Consider the following 17,826-nt stretch of genomic DNA (forward strand, 5'->3'; position numbering starts at 1 on the left):
GCCATGCTGGAGCTACCAGGATGACTGGTATGTGCTCCACCCTGATCCTGCGCAGCAGGCGGGGTAGTAACTGGAGCGGGGGAAATGCATAAAGTAGTCTGAACTGATGCCAAGGGCAAACCAGCGCATCGGTTCCGCAGGCCATCGGATCCCTTGAGCGGGATATGAACCTGTCTAGTTTCTTGTTGAGTCTTGATGCCATGACGTCCACGTCCGGCACTCCCCATCTCTGGCAGAGTGTCTGAAAGACCTGTGGATGTAGAGACCATTCCCCCGGCAACAGAGTCTGGCGACTTAAAAAGTCCGCCTGAAGGTTGTCCACTCCTGGAATAAATATCGCCGATATGCAGGGCACATGAGCTTCTGCCCATAGGAGAATCAAGCTCACCTCTCTCTGAGCGGCTTGACTCTTGGTTCCCCCTTGGTGATTTATGTATGCCACTGCTGTGGCATTGTCCGATTGAATTCTCACCGGGAACCCCTGCAACTTGGACGTCCAAGCCCTGAGGGCTAGTCGAGCTGCTCTGAGCTCCAAGATGTTGATGGGCAATTGCTTCTCTGGCTTTGCCCAAGTTCCTTGGCGAGTGCAACCATCCAAAATTGCTCCCCAGCCTGTTAGGCTGGCGTCTGTGGTTACTATCTTCCAAGCCACTGGGCTGAAAGACTTCCCCTTCAGTAGATTCTGAGGGTCTAACCACCAACACAGACTTTGTCGGACTCTTGATGGGAGCGGCAAAGGGATATCTAAGGCCTGTGGCCTCCTGCTCCAGGCTGACAGAATGGCTGCCTGGAGGATGCGAGTGTGGCTCTGGGCGTACGGTACCGCCTCGAATGTGGCCACCATTTTGCCTAGTAACCTCATACATAGGCGAACAGTTGGTTCCTTCTTGCTTAGAACCAGTAGAATTAATTCCTTGATGGCTTTGACTTTTATCAGAGGCAGAAACACCCTCTGTTGTTCTGTGTCTAATCTCATGCCGAGATATTCCAACTGCCTTGTGGGCTGGAATACTGATTTTTCTTGATTTAGGACCCAGCCGAACCTCTCGAGGTACTGGACTGTGAGGGCCACTGCTTGTTTCAAGCCAGGAGACGAGTGATCTATGACTAGGAGGTCGTCCAGGTATGCTAGGATTGTGACCCCTTGAATCCTTAGATTGGCTAGGATTGGAGCTAGGACCTTCGTGAATACCCGGGGGGCCGTAGCTAACCCGAAGGGAAGCGCCATGAATTGGAAATGACGTAGAGCCACCGAGAAGCGTAGAAATCTTTGATGTGGCTGGTAAACTGGAACATGAAGGTAAGCATCCTTTATGTCTATGGATGCCATAAAATCGTCCTTCTGAAGTGCGGCAACTGCTGACCGCACGGATTCCATCCGAAATGAGCGGACCTTTAGGTATGCATTTACCATTTTTAAGTCCAAAATTGGCCTGACATCGCCGTTGGGCTTTGGGATAATGAATAGGTTGGAGTAGAAACCTAGCCCCTGTTCTTGGACTGGTACCTCTACTATTACCTCCTGAGAGAGTAGATGATTCAATGCCGCTATTAATGCGGCTCCCTTCTTGGGATCGTTTGGTACTCTTGACTCCTGAAAATGAGGAGGAGGAAACTTTAGGAAGTCTAGTTTGTAGCCTGTAGCCACGGAGGACCGTACCCATTTGTCGGGAATGCTGGTCTCCCAAACCTCTGTAAAGAGACGCAGTCTTCCCCCCACCTTCGAGGGTGGGGGCGCCCCTTCATAAGGCCGGCTTGGGGGCTGGCTTTGCTGGCTTGCGAAACCACTGCTTCTTGCCTGCGCCGGCCTGTCCCTGCGACTTGTTAAAATTTGCTTTCGCAGGAGGCCGTCGATACTGTTTGGTATTGGAGGGCCCCTGCCCAGGGGAGTACTGTCGTTTAAACGCAGGCCCCCGAAACTTCCTCTTGGTGGGCAAAAGAGTACTTTTTCCGCTTGAAATGGTCTGGATGTATTTGTCCAGGTCTTCTCCGAAGAGTCGTCCTCCATGGAAGGGAAACCCTACCAGGAGCTTCTTGCATGGGGGCTCTGCCTCCCAGCTCTTTAACCATAAGAGTCTTCTCATATGGATAAGGGATAATGATAGGCGTGACGCTTGCTGGATCGAATCCTTAATCGCATCTACCGTAAATCGTATGGCCCTAGGGACGTCCGAAAATTCTTCTGCCTGCTGGGCAGGAATAAGTTTAAGCATCTGCTTAGCTTGATCCGATAATGCTTGCGCAACCCCAATTGCAGCCACAGCTGGCTGCACTACTGCCCTTGCAGTAGTGAAGGAGGTCTTCAGTAGCGTTTCCAAGCGTTTATCAACCGGATCCTTGAACACCTGTATGTTTTCTACAGGGCATGTTAAAGACTTGTTAACACATGAGATGGCTGCGTCTACAGCCGGGGCTGCCCATCTCTTGGAAAATTTCTCTTCCATAGGATATAAGGCAGAGAATCTCTTTGGTGGTACAAAGATTCTATCTGGCTTGGCCCAATCTTGGAACATAACTTCCTCTAGTAGAGGATGGATCGGAAAAACCGCATTGGTTTGAGGCGCTCTTAGTGAGCCTAAAGCTGAGACCGTTGATACTTGGAGATCTGGTACTGGCAAGTTAAACGTCCTATGGACCAAGTCTGTTAAAACTTGAACCCACCAGCTCTCCCCTTGGGAGGCTGCGCCAGACTCCTCCGTACCCGGATCCTCGATCCCTGAACCTACTTGGTCCTTGTCCAAGAGGTCTTCCCATTCCTCTGCGGAAGGGACCTCCTCGTCTGAGGGTTCACGCTCGGGCGACGGAGATCTATTCCGTTTTCTGCCCCGCATAGCCTTGGCTATCATTTTTTCCATTCTTTTTTCCATCTCTTTTAGAGAGGTGGACAGTACCTCGTCCGTGACCATCCTAGGGTTGGACTGACCCGTGCCAGCTCCAGCCTCAGATCCCGATGGTCTCACCAAGGCTCCTTCTGGGGAAAGTAGCGGTAAGACTTTGTCCGAGACCCCGGACCCTCTGGGGGAATCCCCACCTTTTGTACCCTCCGAACCAGATGCCATGGTACAATACCGAGGTACGCCCGCTACTTAATGGTGTTTTGGGAAAATAAATAGTTGTTGCCCACAAACCCTTTCTGGGGAAAAAATGCCTTTCCTTATTAATCTTGGCTTTTTTTTTTTTTTTTTTTTTAAACCAAAGAAAGAAAAACCATTCTGTCCCCCTTTAGTAGTATTTGCCAATAAAAACTGCTGAAAAGAAAAAAGAAAAAAGAAACCCTATCTTTAGGGTGAAAGACAGTCTGTTTGCAGACTGTAATACTTTTCTTTGGCCACTGTGTGTCCTCGGCGCCCCACTCTGCCGCTCTGTCCTCCTCTCTCAGTTCCAACACATCACTGAGCTGGGAACTCTTTTGGAAGGGCCGCCCCTTCCTTTTACCTACGGGCCCGCCCTTCCCCTTCAGAAAAATGGCGCGAAATTGCGCCCATATCACGGGGACGCGCGCGCGCGCCCGCCGCGGGGGGGGGGGGGGGGGCCCACACGAGGAGGTCAGAGGCTGATCCTGCCGTACAGGCCAGGATCCATAGAGCGGCACTGATCTGTCTGCAGCAACCGCCTGGACCTCTCTGAGCAGGCTTGCAGGTAAGAGCATTCACTCCCTTTACATAAGAAACCTCAATAGATTCCCAGGGGCTTCTCTTAAGAGAATTGTCACTATACACACAGGCCCTTTTCAATGCTACTAGCACCAGTTGCAATACTACCAGGGAGGTCACAATTATGGGGATTATACACATATATATAGTCATCCTATCTTTAAGATATGTGACTCACCTTGCCAGATGCAGCGCATAAACCATAGGCATGTCCCGCTGTGACCTTCCCCCAGACAAAACCTGCTGCGAACCAAGTTCCGCAAGTTTTCCCTTTCACTTACCTGCTCCATGCCGCAGGACTTTGCACAGCAAGAGGTCCAATCTTCCCCCATCTCCGTGGGGCTGTCTAGACCTTCAGGCCCTGGGTTCCTATGAAGGATCCACTGTCCTGGGCCCATATAGCACCCTGGCAACAGAAACATTAGGCCCCCAAAGGTTTCTAGGTTCTGGGCCCAGGGTCCAGCTCTCTGTGACAGAAAGCATTATGGGCTATACCCCAATGGTTTGGGGTCCGGTTACTGACCACTTTAGCACTGAGGCCTTTGGACAGAACCGGTTAGCCCACCTTAATCCCAAGGATGTGGAGGCAAGCTAAACCATGACCAACACCTAAGACACTGGCGTAAAAACTGAGGTACTCCTCCTATGGGAGGGGGTTATATAGGGAGGGGCATTTCCTGTTTGAAGATTGCCAGTGTCTACACCTGAAGGTACTCCATATAACCCATATAGTAATGAATGCCGCTCTGTGTCCCGTGATGTACGATAAAGAAAAAACATACAAGTTTTACTAGTAAATCAACAGTTCTTTAGAGTAGTAGTATTTTGCAAATATGTAGATCATGTGTACAACATGAGTCCCACATAACACAAAGGTAAAACCTCTGATCATTGATGATCAAATGCCTTTAGCATGTTTTAAATGAGCACACCAGCAATTAAGTTTTGTGCTAAGTCACACAATGAAGTATTCACCTCTGTAACTTTTAGGAATCCTGAAAAGTCTGCCACCACATTGCCGTGAGTCAGCATAGCGCCTTTAGGATTGCCTACAAACAGAAGAAAGAACATTTCTCTGATAAAAGCAGTTAAAGAATTTGCATCTCAAATATATTTGCCTATGATTCTCTAACAAATACATTGTCCTTCGTGCTGTTGAAGGCCATTTGTATTTTCATTGCTCCCACTCTGGGAAAATATAGTTACAGTACAAGGCATACCCAAACCACAGGATAACCTTTCATTTGGGGGAAAAAACCTTGTTTGTTAATATTTATAGTATTAGTGAAGATATTTGAATGGTGTTAAAACAAAAACCATAATTGCATCAAACAAAAAAGGCAAGTTCTGTGTCAAAACGGTGCATGGACTGGTAGCCACTTACCTGTAGTACCACTGGTAAAACATACAATAGACAAATCTTCAGGTTTCGGAGGCTGTAAATAAGGATTACAATAAAGATCATCATTAAAACAGCTCAAGATATAGCCAGAAGATGCAAAAGCTTAACACTACTATATACACACACACACACACACACACACACAGTCATGTTACATGATATTATTTTTATTATGTACTGTCTCTTTAATGCCTATCTAGTTTGTCTCTTGTGGCATTCCTTAGTTTGCATGCTGCTCAGTCTCCTCCCCCTCTTTGCTGTATCAGTCATTTTAATGCTGTAATTCATCTGACCTGTGTCTATTCTCTATACCTGCATGGAAGAATCGTTCTTTTACCTGTTGTAACTTGCATTCTACGGATCATACGACGAATAAACATCGCCAGATCTTCTTTCATGTGAGTTGTGACTGAGTAAGCTATCTGGAAAGGTGATTTGGGATGGATAATCTCTTCAGGGCAATGAGCTCCATGTGCTACTGAAAACCACATTCATAGCCTTTGTAGCCGATTCAGAATAGTAAAAGAACGTATCCAGCAGCCTGCACAGAGATAACCGTGTCACAGGACAGATCATAGTGAAGTGTAACTGTGTGTATTGCATGAGAATTCTGCATACAACCCCAGCACAGCTTGTTACAGCTCCTCACAGTATACAGACACTCTTCACTGCTACAGTCAAGCCTGTGTACTGCAGGCCATCATGAGTGGAAAGGGCTCAGTGTGTGATGAAACACCACAGCATGCTTCACACAGAGAAAGCCAGGATGAGGACCCAGAGTCCACTGCATTGACCAAACGCTCTGTCAAACCCACTTGGAAGGTTAAAGAGAACTATGAATCCATGAGAACTGAACTAGCAACCAGTTTGAAGCAGATTTGGGATAAAATCCTCACCCACATTGATGTGATTTCATGTCCCAGCCATGAGGTACTGCAACTAGAGGGCGCCATAAAGCATCTCTCTGCTTCATATGAACTGTACCAGACTACAAGCAAGAAATATAAAACTATTCTGCAAAGCATCAACACTGAGGAGTCCTTAGAGCAACTTAACAATGCCCAGCTTCTTAATGAGGAAAGAGAAAGCTTTATCCAGCGAACTAAAGCAAAGGCAGAAGCAAAATTAATGCTGCCACGGGGCACTGTATCTCACAAATCTGTATCCACCAGACGTTCTAAAGGTTCCTCTAGATCCCGAAGTTCAAGGCACTCAACGCTTAGTGAACAGCTAATAAATGCCCGCGCCGAAACAGAGGCTATCAAAGTACGGGCCGCATATGCAAAAAAGAGAGCAGACATGGAGGCCGAGGTTGCAGTAATGGAAGCCGAGGCAGCGCATCAAAAGGCAGTAATGGAAACTGAGGCAGCACATCAAAAGGCAGCAATAGAAGCTCAAACGGCACGTCAAAGGGCAGCAATTGAAGCTTTAAAGGAACAGAGCAACTACGAGGCAGCTGCAGCAAAACTAAAGGTTTTGGAACAAGCTATCGGTGCAGATGAAAACGCTAGCGAAAGGGTCAGCGTCAAGGCAGATGTAGAAGATCCTTTTGAATGCACTAAGAACTATGTTCTAAACCACAGCCGTGAACACTCAATTACCTCCACGTTTCACGGCAACGCAAGTACTTCACCACATCATCAGGTAAAAGCCGTTCCAGCCACTTCCTACATGCAAACCCACCCCAGTGCAGCTCCCGACTGTCATGCTGATCCCGCATATGTCACAAAACGGCACACTAATCCGCAAGCAAGTCGCCAGCCTCCTGCTAACAGTACTGTTCCAGACCTTCACCCAACAATTCAGCTGAATGCCCTTGCTGCACCATATCTTCCCACGTCTCTTTGCAACGATACCATAAACAATGCAATCCACAACAATCAACCAGCAACCTCCTATGTAAAGTCAGAGGCAACCAATACAACAGAGGTAGTAAAGTACTTACTTCGACATGAGCTCGCCAAGTCAGGCCTAGTAAACTTCGACGACCATCCTGAAAATTATAGAAGCTGGAAAGCCGCTTTCAAAACTACATTAGGCGGTATCGGTTTTACTGCCGATCGTGAGCTGGATCTGCTGATCGGGTTGCTTGGCCCACAGTCAACAGAACGTGTCAAGAGCCTCAGGTCAGTTTACATCGACAATCCAACTGCAGGTCTCACCGCAGCATGGGAGCGTCTAGAACAGACTTACGGTAGTCCTGAAGCCATAGAGAATGCATTGCTCAAACGATTGGAAAATTTCCCAAGGATATCTGGTAAGGACAATATAGAGTTCCAGAGACTCAGCGACCTTCTTCTCGAAGTCCAGCTTGCCAAAACTGACCCCCTAAGCTACCTGGCCTCAGTTACCTGGACACTGCTCGAGGAGTTAACCCTATCGTTTGCAAGCTTCCGCATGGCCTACAAGAAAAGTGGATCCAAGTTGGGTCATCATACAAACGGGAAAACAAGGTTTCCTTTCCCCCGTTCTCCTACTTCTGCAATTTCGTCAGGAACATTGCTGACACCAAAAAATGTAACGGTTTCAGAAAGAAGCCCCTACAAGAACGAAAGGAACTCCTAAAGACTTTTGGGGTATGTTATAGATGCTGTGCTTCCACCGATCACTTTGCCAAGGAATGTAAAACTCCTATCAAGTGCATAGAGTGCGGTTCCGAGGACCATGTGCAAGCACTCCATCCCCTTGAGTCCAATCCTTCACAACATGCAGACCTTCCTCCTGGGCAGAACCACAGCGGGAAGAGTACAGATCACATACCTAATTCCACCATGGTATTTTCTTCGTGCACTGAAGTCTGTGGGGAAGACCACTGTGACAAATCTTGCGCTAAAATATGCCTAGTGAACATTCATCACAAGGATCAGCCAGAAAAGACTTTAAGGGTGTATGCTATCTTAGACGATCAAAGCAATCGATCGCTTGCACGATCCGAACTGTTCGATCTATTTTGCACAAAAGGAGAGGTTCACCCTTACACCTTAGGCACACCTTCCAGGTTCCAGGTTTTTGGAAGAAGGGCTCATGGATTTATTGTGTCCTCCCTAGAAAATAACCTACAATTACCCTTACCTACACTTGTAGAGTGTAACCAGATACCAGCCAACAAAGAAGAAATACCTACACCAGAAGTTGCCTTCTACCACCCTCATCTAAGGTCAATAGCCAGTGAAATCCCACCACTTGACAAAGACGCTAAAATCCTTATTCTGCTGGGAAGAGATATTCTAAGGATCCACAAGGTACACAGGCAGGTCAGTGGACCTCCAGAGGCCCCATTCGCCCAGTACCTGGACTTAGGCTGGGTCATCATAGGCAACGTCTGTATAGGCAAAATGAAAAGGCCTACTAACATTTCTTCATTCAAGACAAATGTATTGCCAAATGGTCGTAATACTCACTTTGAGCCATGCCCACATCACTACTGGGTAAAGGAGAAGGTAACTAGCTGCAAGTTGCGACATTGCAACACAAACCTTTCCCACACCTACGATGACAGCTTTGGTTCTACAGTTTTCAATGTAAGCAGTGAAGACGACAAGTTGGCTCCTTCAGCAGAAGACAAAGAATTCCTTAAAGTAATGGACAATGAGTTCTTTCAGGAAGATTCCAATAGCTGGGTAGCACCCCTACCCTTTCGCCTCCCGAGAGAGAAGCTACCAAACAATCTACATCAAGCAGTCAAAAGATTCTCCTCCTTAAAGCGTACCTTAAGCAGGAAGCCAGAGATGGAAAGACATTTTGTGGACTTCATACAGAATATCTTTGACAGGGGTCATGCCGAACCCGCACCCCCATTGAAAGAAGGAGAAGAATGCTGGTACCTCCCTTCCTTCGGTGTGTATCACCCACGAAAGCCAGACCAAATCAGAGTTGTCTTTGACTCCAGTGCCCAACATGAAGGCTTCTCACTTAACGACATGCTCCTCACAGGGCCCAACTTGAACAACAACCTCATTGGAGTCCTAATTCGCTTTCGTCAAGAACCTGTAGCGGTGATGGCCGACATTCAACAAATGTTCCACTGCTTCATCGTCAAGGAAGATAACAGGAATTACCTCAGGTTTCTATGGCACAAGGACAACGACATCAACAAAGAGGTAATTGATTACCGAATGAGGGTGCATGTCTTTGGGAACAGCCCTTCCCCAGCTGTAGCAATCTATGGACTAAAAAAGACAGCTCAGCTTGGAGAAGCTGAGTATGGATCCGATGCTCGTCAATTTGTTGAAAGGAACTTTTACGTAGACGACGGGCTCAAATCCTTTCCTACTGCTAAAGAAGCAATTAATCTTCTTACCAGAACAAAGGAGATGCTAGCTGTAGCAAACTTGAGACTTCACAAAATTATATCTAACAGCCAAGAGCTAATGAATGCATTTCACCCTGAGGACTATGCTGCCAGTGTGAAAGACCTTGACCTTGGGTCAGACACACCCCCTATACAGAGAAGTCTAGGTCTGCTGTGGAACATCAAGGCAGACACATTCACCTTCCAGGTGTCAACCTGTGACAAACCCTTCACCAAGAGAGGAGTCTTGTCCGTAGTGAACAGCATCTACGACCCACTGGGATTTATAGCCCCAGTCACCATCCAAGGTAAGATGTTATTAAGACAGCTTACTACTGATAACATAGATTGGGACACTCCGTTACCTATTGAGAAACAACAAAGATGGGAGAAATGGAGAGGTTCTCTGAAGACATTAGAACAGCTCCAAATTCCACGTTGCTATGCCCCAGTCTCCATCTCAGCCGCTGTCCAGAGGGAAATCCATATTTTCTCAGATGCATCAGTTGAAGCTATAGCTGCAGTGGCCTATTTGAAGACCTCAGGAGTTAATGGAGACATACACTGCAACTTTGTTCTAGGCAAGACAAAGCTAACACCAAAACCCGCACATACCATACCCAGACTTGAACTTTGTGCAGCTGTGCTAGCAGTGGAAATAGCTGAAGTCATAAAGAGTGAAATGGACATTAACATTGATTCCTTCACATTTTACACAGACAGCAAGATAGTGCTTGGTTACATTTACAACCAAACTAAACAATTTTACGTGTACGTCAGCAATAGGGTAGAACGTATCAGAAGGTTCTCCTTGCCAAAGCAATGGCACCATATTCCCACTGACCTTAATCCTGCCGATTGTGGGACAAGAGCTATATCTCCAGTAGCTCTCCTTGACTGCTTGTGGCTGTCGCCTCCAAGATTTCTTTCTGAAAACTCCTACTCAATTTCCACGGACACTACCTATGAACTGGTACATCCTGACGATGATAAAGAAATCAGGTCTATGTACACCACACTGTGTACCTCTGCGAGTTCAGAACAAAAACTAAAGTCGCATCGTTTTGAACGTTTCTCAATCTGGTCATCAGCTGTTAGGGCTGTTGCTTATTTGATACACATTGCCCATTGTTTTAAAAGGAGGTTCTGCTCGGACTTTCTCACGACCAATCACGGAATTGGTGCTTCTTCTCCCAAGTGAGTGACTTAGGCAGGAGTACCGGCTATACCTGCTATGGCGGGGAGAATATCACTATCACTATTGACTGTGCTACTGTTGAAGTCCCACGATTATAAACGATAGACTGCAGGACTCAAGCCATCTGTTTTTGGACGTCATGTTTCATTGTTCATTTACTGCATACCTTCTTGTGTTTGCGGGTATCTCGTATCTATGGTTTACACACCAGTTTTACCTTTAACGTTTCTTCCCCTACAGGTTCAAGTTGGACTTATCTTTATATATGTAATAGACTTTGAAATCTAAAGATTTCAGGCGGGGAGTGTCATGTTACATGATATTATTTTTATTATGTACTGTCTCTTTAATGCCTATCTAGTTTGTCTCTTGTGGCATTCCTTAGTTTGCATGCTGCTCAGTCTCCTCCCCCGCTTTGCTGTATCAGTCATTTTAATGCTGTAATTCATCTGACCTGTGTCTATTCTCTATACCTGCATGGAAGAATCGTTCTTTTACCTGTTGTAACTTGCATTCTACGGATCATACGACGAATAAACATTGCCAGATCTTCTTTCATGTGAGTTGTGACTGAGTAAGCTATCTGGAAAGGTGATTTGGGATGGATAATCTCTTCAGGGCAATGAGCTCCATGTGCTACTGAAAACCACATTCATAGCCTTTGTAGCCGATTCAGAATACACACACTAAGATACATACATGAACTGATATACTTGTCAATGTATTTAAAACTGTGCTCAGACAGTTTTGTAATACAGGCAAGACAGCATAGCCAGATGAGCGATCTCACTTTATCATAAATATGCAATACATTTTGGCCACCAACCTGTCCCCTGCCTGCAATTGGTAATGGAGAAGCTTCATACTAATGAGGTCATTATCCTCCAACTGTCAGCATGTTCAAACTATTGACCGACAGTACCATGCAGTAAAACAAAGCTCCAATTGGTTTAGAGCAGTGGTGTTCAAATTGCTTGCCTTTAACTGGCCCTTGGGGGGATCTATGCCACCCACTGACACTAATGATGGGTCACCATTCCTCCCACAGACACCAATGATGGGGGTACCATTCCTGTCACAGACACCAATGATGGAGGACAATGCCTCCCACAGACATAAATGATGGGACACCATTCCTCCCATAACAATGGGGCACAATTCCTCCTATAGATACCAACAATGGAGCACCATTGCTCCCACTGATGCCAACAATATGGCATTAATTATTCTACTAAGACCAATTAGGGGGGCACTGTGTACTCTTACTGACACCAGGGCGTTTCCTAATCCCACTGACCACAGTGTGGCTTCTTTAAAAACTCACGGACAGTGAACTGGCCAGGAAAAAATTAGGCTGATTTTATAACAGATTTGGGTAGTTTTATGTAAAAAATACAGTACATTTGTTGACTAAAGAAAATTAGATCCTGTGATAGACACCAGGCGATTAACAGCGCTCAGACATCTACCCTCTATGAAATCTGCTCAACCATGCCATAAATTGAACAAAACTGTAAACTGTAACTTAATAAATGTAGCAAATAATTGCAGAAAAAAAAAAAATAAAGCTTGAGAGCAAACATAGATCTCAAGGTGTGCAGGTAGCAGGTAAGTAAGGAACAGCTAAACTAACTATGCATGGTATGAGAGAGATGGTCTAATGCATAAACAGGAGAGAAAAAAACAAAGTGCAAGAGCTACATAGTTTAGCAAGCAAAATCATGGACATTAGAAAGGGAAAGAATGCACTCACAAAAGTATGACAGATCATGGAATGCTGCTGAAATATCCTCCATGATAAAGATGCTGGCACCATCTAATGGTGACAAACCATGCCTAGTATGGATGATCTGATGGGGAACTCTAAGGAAAGCAGATGACCCGCCCTTATCGGACGTCAACCTCGGACATGAACAGTAGGACACGTTTCGAGGTATCTCTTCTCCTCTAAAGCCCAACTATAAAAGCTACCCACAATAATTGAAATAGACATGCAATGGTAGGCAGACCAGAGACAGACTCCTAATGAACCAGCAGGAAAGAGCCGATAATGCCACTGCCCACATGCCAGGAGATCAGGGACTGCCCCCCCATAGACCATAATTAAAACATGCATTTATTTAAATAAAAAGATATTAAAGTACCTGCTATCCCTATAATCCAGCAGTGGTGCTGATGCTCTGCAACCACATAATCATCCATACTTTCAGGCGAGCCACAGTTGTCACCATAAGTGTTGCTGGCTCCTTTATCATGGAGGATATTTAAGCAGCATTCCACGATCTGTCATACTAACCCTTGTGAGTGCATTCTTTGCCCTTTCTAATACATTTATTTGATTTTGCGCATTAAACTACGCAGGTCTTGCACTGTTTTTTCCCTCTTATTTATGCATTAGATGGAGCTCCATCTCCATGTCACTAAGCTGTGTTTCTAAAAGACTTCAATGATTTTGCTTACTACACTGTCGTGCACTGTTTTTTATTCTCTCCTGTTTGCAACATTACATACTTTCTTAGCGTAAAACTTAAGGCAATACTATTCTTTTCATTTTCGATAGAGTAAGGTAGGGTTATATTCCCTGCCAGAGAGTCAATCTCCCTAATGGGGACACAATCAGCAATAAAATCTTAACAGGTGTTTTTAATCCCTCTCCACCCCATACAAGACTAAAAACGAGTTTTGACTTTAGTTATGCTTTAGTGAAAATTACCACAGATACTTAAACAATGCCATTGATTACAGAAATGCTGTTGCACTGGTGAGAATGACATTTTCAGGTTGGGCATTTGCCGCAAGGCTTAGTAAAACCATGTTAGACTTACGGGTAACTGTATTCCCAGGAACCTTCCAGGACAGCTACTTGAGAGATGACCCCGCCCTCTACAGGAAACACAAATCAGATACAATATAAAAGGCCCCATCTTTTCCTCTGACCCTCAGTTAGATGATCAAGTAACCCTCCACCAAAAGTGCACTCGGCAGAGGAAAAAAAAGTAACTCAAACACACCACCACCGGGTAAACAAGGTCGACCAGTGAAAAACAGAATAGGGTGGGAATACAGACGCTGTCCTGGAAGGTTCCTGGAAATACCATTTCCAATGAGTCTAACAGGGGTTTCCCCCTTACCTTCCAGGACAGCTACTTGAGGATAAGCAAGATTATATACCTTAGGGAGGGACGACAGCCTTTCTCTGTCATTGATTGTTTGCTTTTAAGTTTTCTGAAGGTTGACATGTTATAATCTGACTTGTCAGATATTTAATCAGTTTTTTTCCTTTTTTCCTCTCCCTGTATGATATTTATAATATAGGGATACTCATTTGTCTCTTTTATGCCACATATCCTACCACTGAAAAATTATATTTTGTTTGATTGATCAATATATTTTTTTCCATTTTCAATTTACTGTTTTTATAGGTCAAAGACAGTGGTATGAGACTTAAACACTCCATTATAAACACTATAATTTACAAGGAGAGAGTGTTATACCCCTTTTTATACAACATATAATTTACTCATTAATGTAATAACTCCAACATTTACTGAGTGCCCCCACTCATCCACAGATTGAGCCCATTTGGGGTGGATGAGTGGTCAGGAGGCATGCTTTACGGAATTTTACCCTCAAATATTTGGACCCATAATTGGATCCTCATTTATTATCTTTGTGATATTTATGAAGTTTACTTTCTACTCTGTTAGTTTTGAGTTATGTAAATATAGATATGTCTTTATTTATGTATCTCATATGTTGCTTATTATATTTTGTTTTTCTTGTAAAACTCAATAAAAATATTGAACAAGAAAAAGGGCCATGACTTCGGCCATGATTTTTGTAAAAATTCGGAGAGACCAAAAGGAAGGGCATTGAACCACCAATGACTTGGCCCGTCTTCCATGAGAAGGGCAAATCTGAGGAACCTTTGGTGACTTTGGCAGTTTGGTACATGAAGATAAGCGTCCTGAAGATCCAGGGTAATCATAAAGACCCCTGGCAACAACAGATTCTATACAGAATAAACGTTCTCCATCCGGAATTGTCTGTAGACTATGAATTTGTTCATGACGCTTAAAATTTATAAACCATACGAAAGCCGCCAGAAGCTTTCTTGACCAGAAAGACGCGAGGATAAAATCCCCAGAATTTTTGAATTTCCGGAACAGGAGAAACAACTTCCTCTGTTTCCCACAAAGTAATCAGATTCATCATGGCTTGCCGTCTCTTGGTCTTTCGGCAGATGGGCAAGAAAAAAATCTTAGGGGGGGGAGACGACTTTTGAATTCCAACCTGTAACCCCTTTCCAATGTTTGAAGAATAAAGTAATTGTCGGAAATCTCTGCCAATTCTTTGACGAAATGGGACAACCTCCCCCTATCCTGGAGTCACTGGGGATTTTTGGAAGGGGCTGAAGGAGCAAAGAGTGCAAAGGGGGGCTATTTGCTTGTCTTTGTTAAAAGACCACTTTTTCTTTGCCTGTTGGTTTTAAAATTAACCTGGTTTTGGAAGCCGCGACAGGCCCCTTATTCTCGGGCCAATTCATTTGAGAAGCTAGAACTTTCACTAAGGAGGAACCGAATAAGAGCTTGCCTTCAAAGGGTATGCCGCAGTGTTTATTCTTGGAGGTAATATCACCATCCCAAGATTTAAGCCAGATAGCTCGCCTAGCTGAATTAATGAGAGCTGAAGACCTGGCTGCAGACTTTACGGAATATGCTGCTGCATCAGCCAAAAAGGCAACTGACTTGGCAATAAGTGGGAGAGACTCCCTAATCTTCTCTTTGGGGGTGTCGGATGAAAGAAGATCATCCAGACGCTGAATCCATATGTCTAAAATCCTAGCCACACAGGTGGATGCCAACTCTGGACCCAAAGAAAAAGCTGAAGCCTCCCAGGCCTTACGGAACAATGAGTCGGCCTTCCTATCCATTTGGTCCTTAAGGACCTTAGAGTCTTCAAAGGAAAGATCCGATCTCTTGGACACCTGTGACATAGGGGCATCTAATCTAGGACACTTAAAGAAAACGTCCTTAAACTCAGATTGAAAAGGAAACCTTATTTTGTGTCCTCTAGACTGGAACATCCTTCTTTCATATTCTTTCCACTCAGAAAGAATCGTGTCCTTAACCACTTCGTTACCGAGCCTGTTTTTCAGATTCAGTGTTTACGAGACTAAAACAGTTTTTTTTGCTAGAATATTACTTAAAACCCCCAAACATTATATATATTTTTTTTTCTAACACCCTAGAGAATAAAATGGCAGTCATTGCAATACTTTTTGTCACACCGTATTTGCGCAGCGGTTTTACAAGCGCACTTTTTTTGGAAAAAATTCACTTTTTTAAATTAAAAAATAACACAACAATAAATTTGGCCCAATTTTTTTATATATTGTGAAAGATAATGTTACGCCGAGTAAAATGATACCCAACATGTCACGCTTAAAAATTGCGCCCGCTCGTGGCATGGCGTCAAACTTTTACCCTTAAAAATCTTGATAGGCGACGTTTAAAAAATTCTACAGGCTGCATTTTTTGAGTTACAGAGTAGGCCTAAGGCTAAAATTATTGCTCTCGCTCTAACGATCGCGGCGATACCTCACTTGTGTGGTTTGAATACCGTTTTCATATGTCGGCGCTACTCGCGTATACGTTCGCTTCTACGCGCGAGCTCGACGGGGCGCTTTAAAAAAATTTTTTTTTGCTTTTCGCATTTTTAATTATTTTACAATTTTTAACACTGAAATAAAAAAAAATAAAAAAATTATCACTTTTATTCCTATTACAAGGAATGTAAACATCCCTTGTAATAGAAAAAAGCATGACAGGTCCTCTTAAATATGAGATCTGGGGTCAAAAAGACCTCAGATCTCATATTTGGGCTTAAATGCAAAAAAAAAAAAAAAAATTTGGAAATGTCATTTTTTCAAATGACAAAAAAAAAAAAATGTCTCTTTAAGAGGCTGGGCGGGACTGACGTTTTGACGTCACTTCCGCCCAGCAGAGCTATGGGGGACGGGCGAAGGAGATTTTTCCTTCAGTCTCGTCCCCGCTCAGCTGCCAGATGGTCGCGATCCCCTCCGCCGCTACCGACGGCTCCGGTAAGCGGCGGACGGCGCGGGACAGCGGCGGGAGGGGTGGGGCCCTCTCCCGCCACCGATAACGGCGATCTCGCGGCGAATTCGCCGCGGAGACCGCCGTTATCGTGTACAGGACCGTCGGCACTAAAGATGGATACCTCAGTTGTGGCAGCAGCTGCTGCCGTTACTGAGATATCCATCTTTAAAAACAGGACGTCATTTGACTATGGGCCAGTAACGAAGTGGTTAAAGAGGAAGTAAACCCTCTTTTTCCTTAAAAAAAAAAAAAAAAACCCTACAAGAGAGGCATAATGAGCTAGTATGCATAGCATACTAGCTCATTATGAATGACTTACCTGAGATTGAAGCCCCCAAAGAGCTCCTCATTACCCTCCGCTGCCATGTTGCCTAATGGTCTCTTCTGTGTATCGGCGCTTCGGTGCTGTGACTGGCTGGAGCGGCGATGACGTCACTCCCGTGTAATGCGCAGGACCGGCAAGATCCCGCACATGCACGTGGGACCGGCATGATCCCATTGATAAAACCGTGACGCTCAGTGCGCCTGCAACGTTTTCTACGGCACGCATGCGCCGTAGACATCGGTGCAGTTTTTTGCAAATATCTCCTTAACTGTGTAGGTGAAGGAGATATTTCTTGCACCTACAGGTAAGCCTTAATCTAGGCTTACTTGTAGGTGCAAGTTGTTAGAGTGGGTTTACAACCACTAAGTGACTGGTGCACTGGAAAAGCTCTTGACTTCCGCCCCTGAAGACCCTATACATTTTATCCTGCACAGATTGGGCTTGCTGTGGTATCTCAATCTGCTCCGAGGTATATATTGACTTCATAGTAGTAGTTCGTCAATGTCTTCAACTGGAAAAGGTACTTAGTTGAGCTACCCGTATCTTCCCCCTCTGATGCAGACGCCTCATCAGAAGAAACTGGATTCTCACCTTTCACCAGATCAGAAGTATTGGGAGAACTAATGGCCTCACATACTAAAAGAGGAAGGGATCTAGCCGAAGCTGAAGGCTCTTGAGCTATGAGTTTAGACAAGGAAGATCCTAGTCCAGCTACCCTGTCATTAAAGGACCAAAAAGGAGGCCACTACCTCCTTCATAGAAGACATTAACTCCTTCAAGAAGGAGGTCTCTGAACTAGCCCTGGATAGTATACAATCCTCACAAAATAGTTTTTCAT

General features: G+C 44.8%; 1 protein-coding gene across 6 annotated transcripts in view; it reads right to left on the reverse strand.

Moving 5' to 3' along the window:
• ACSL6 (acyl-CoA synthetase long chain family member 6) overlaps nt 1-17,826 on the reverse strand; it is a 324,620-nt gene that overhangs the window by 54,580 nt on the left and 252,214 nt on the right. For all 6 annotated transcript variants that reach the window (XM_040344653.1, XM_040344651.1, XM_040344650.1 and 3 more), the window contains exons 9-10: nt 5,038-5,089; nt 4,629-4,702 (exon numbers count right to left, since the gene is read on the reverse strand). In XM_040344653.1, coding sequence (XP_040200587.1) covers nt 4,629-4,702; nt 5,038-5,089 — 126 coding nt within the window. The remainder of the gene's footprint in view (nt 1-4,628; nt 4,703-5,037; nt 5,090-17,826) is intronic.

Source organism: Rana temporaria, chromosome 3, assembly GCF_905171775.1.
Source record: "Rana temporaria chromosome 3, aRanTem1.1, whole genome shotgun sequence".
Taxonomy (NCBI): domain Eukaryota; kingdom Metazoa; phylum Chordata; class Amphibia; order Anura; family Ranidae; genus Rana; species Rana temporaria.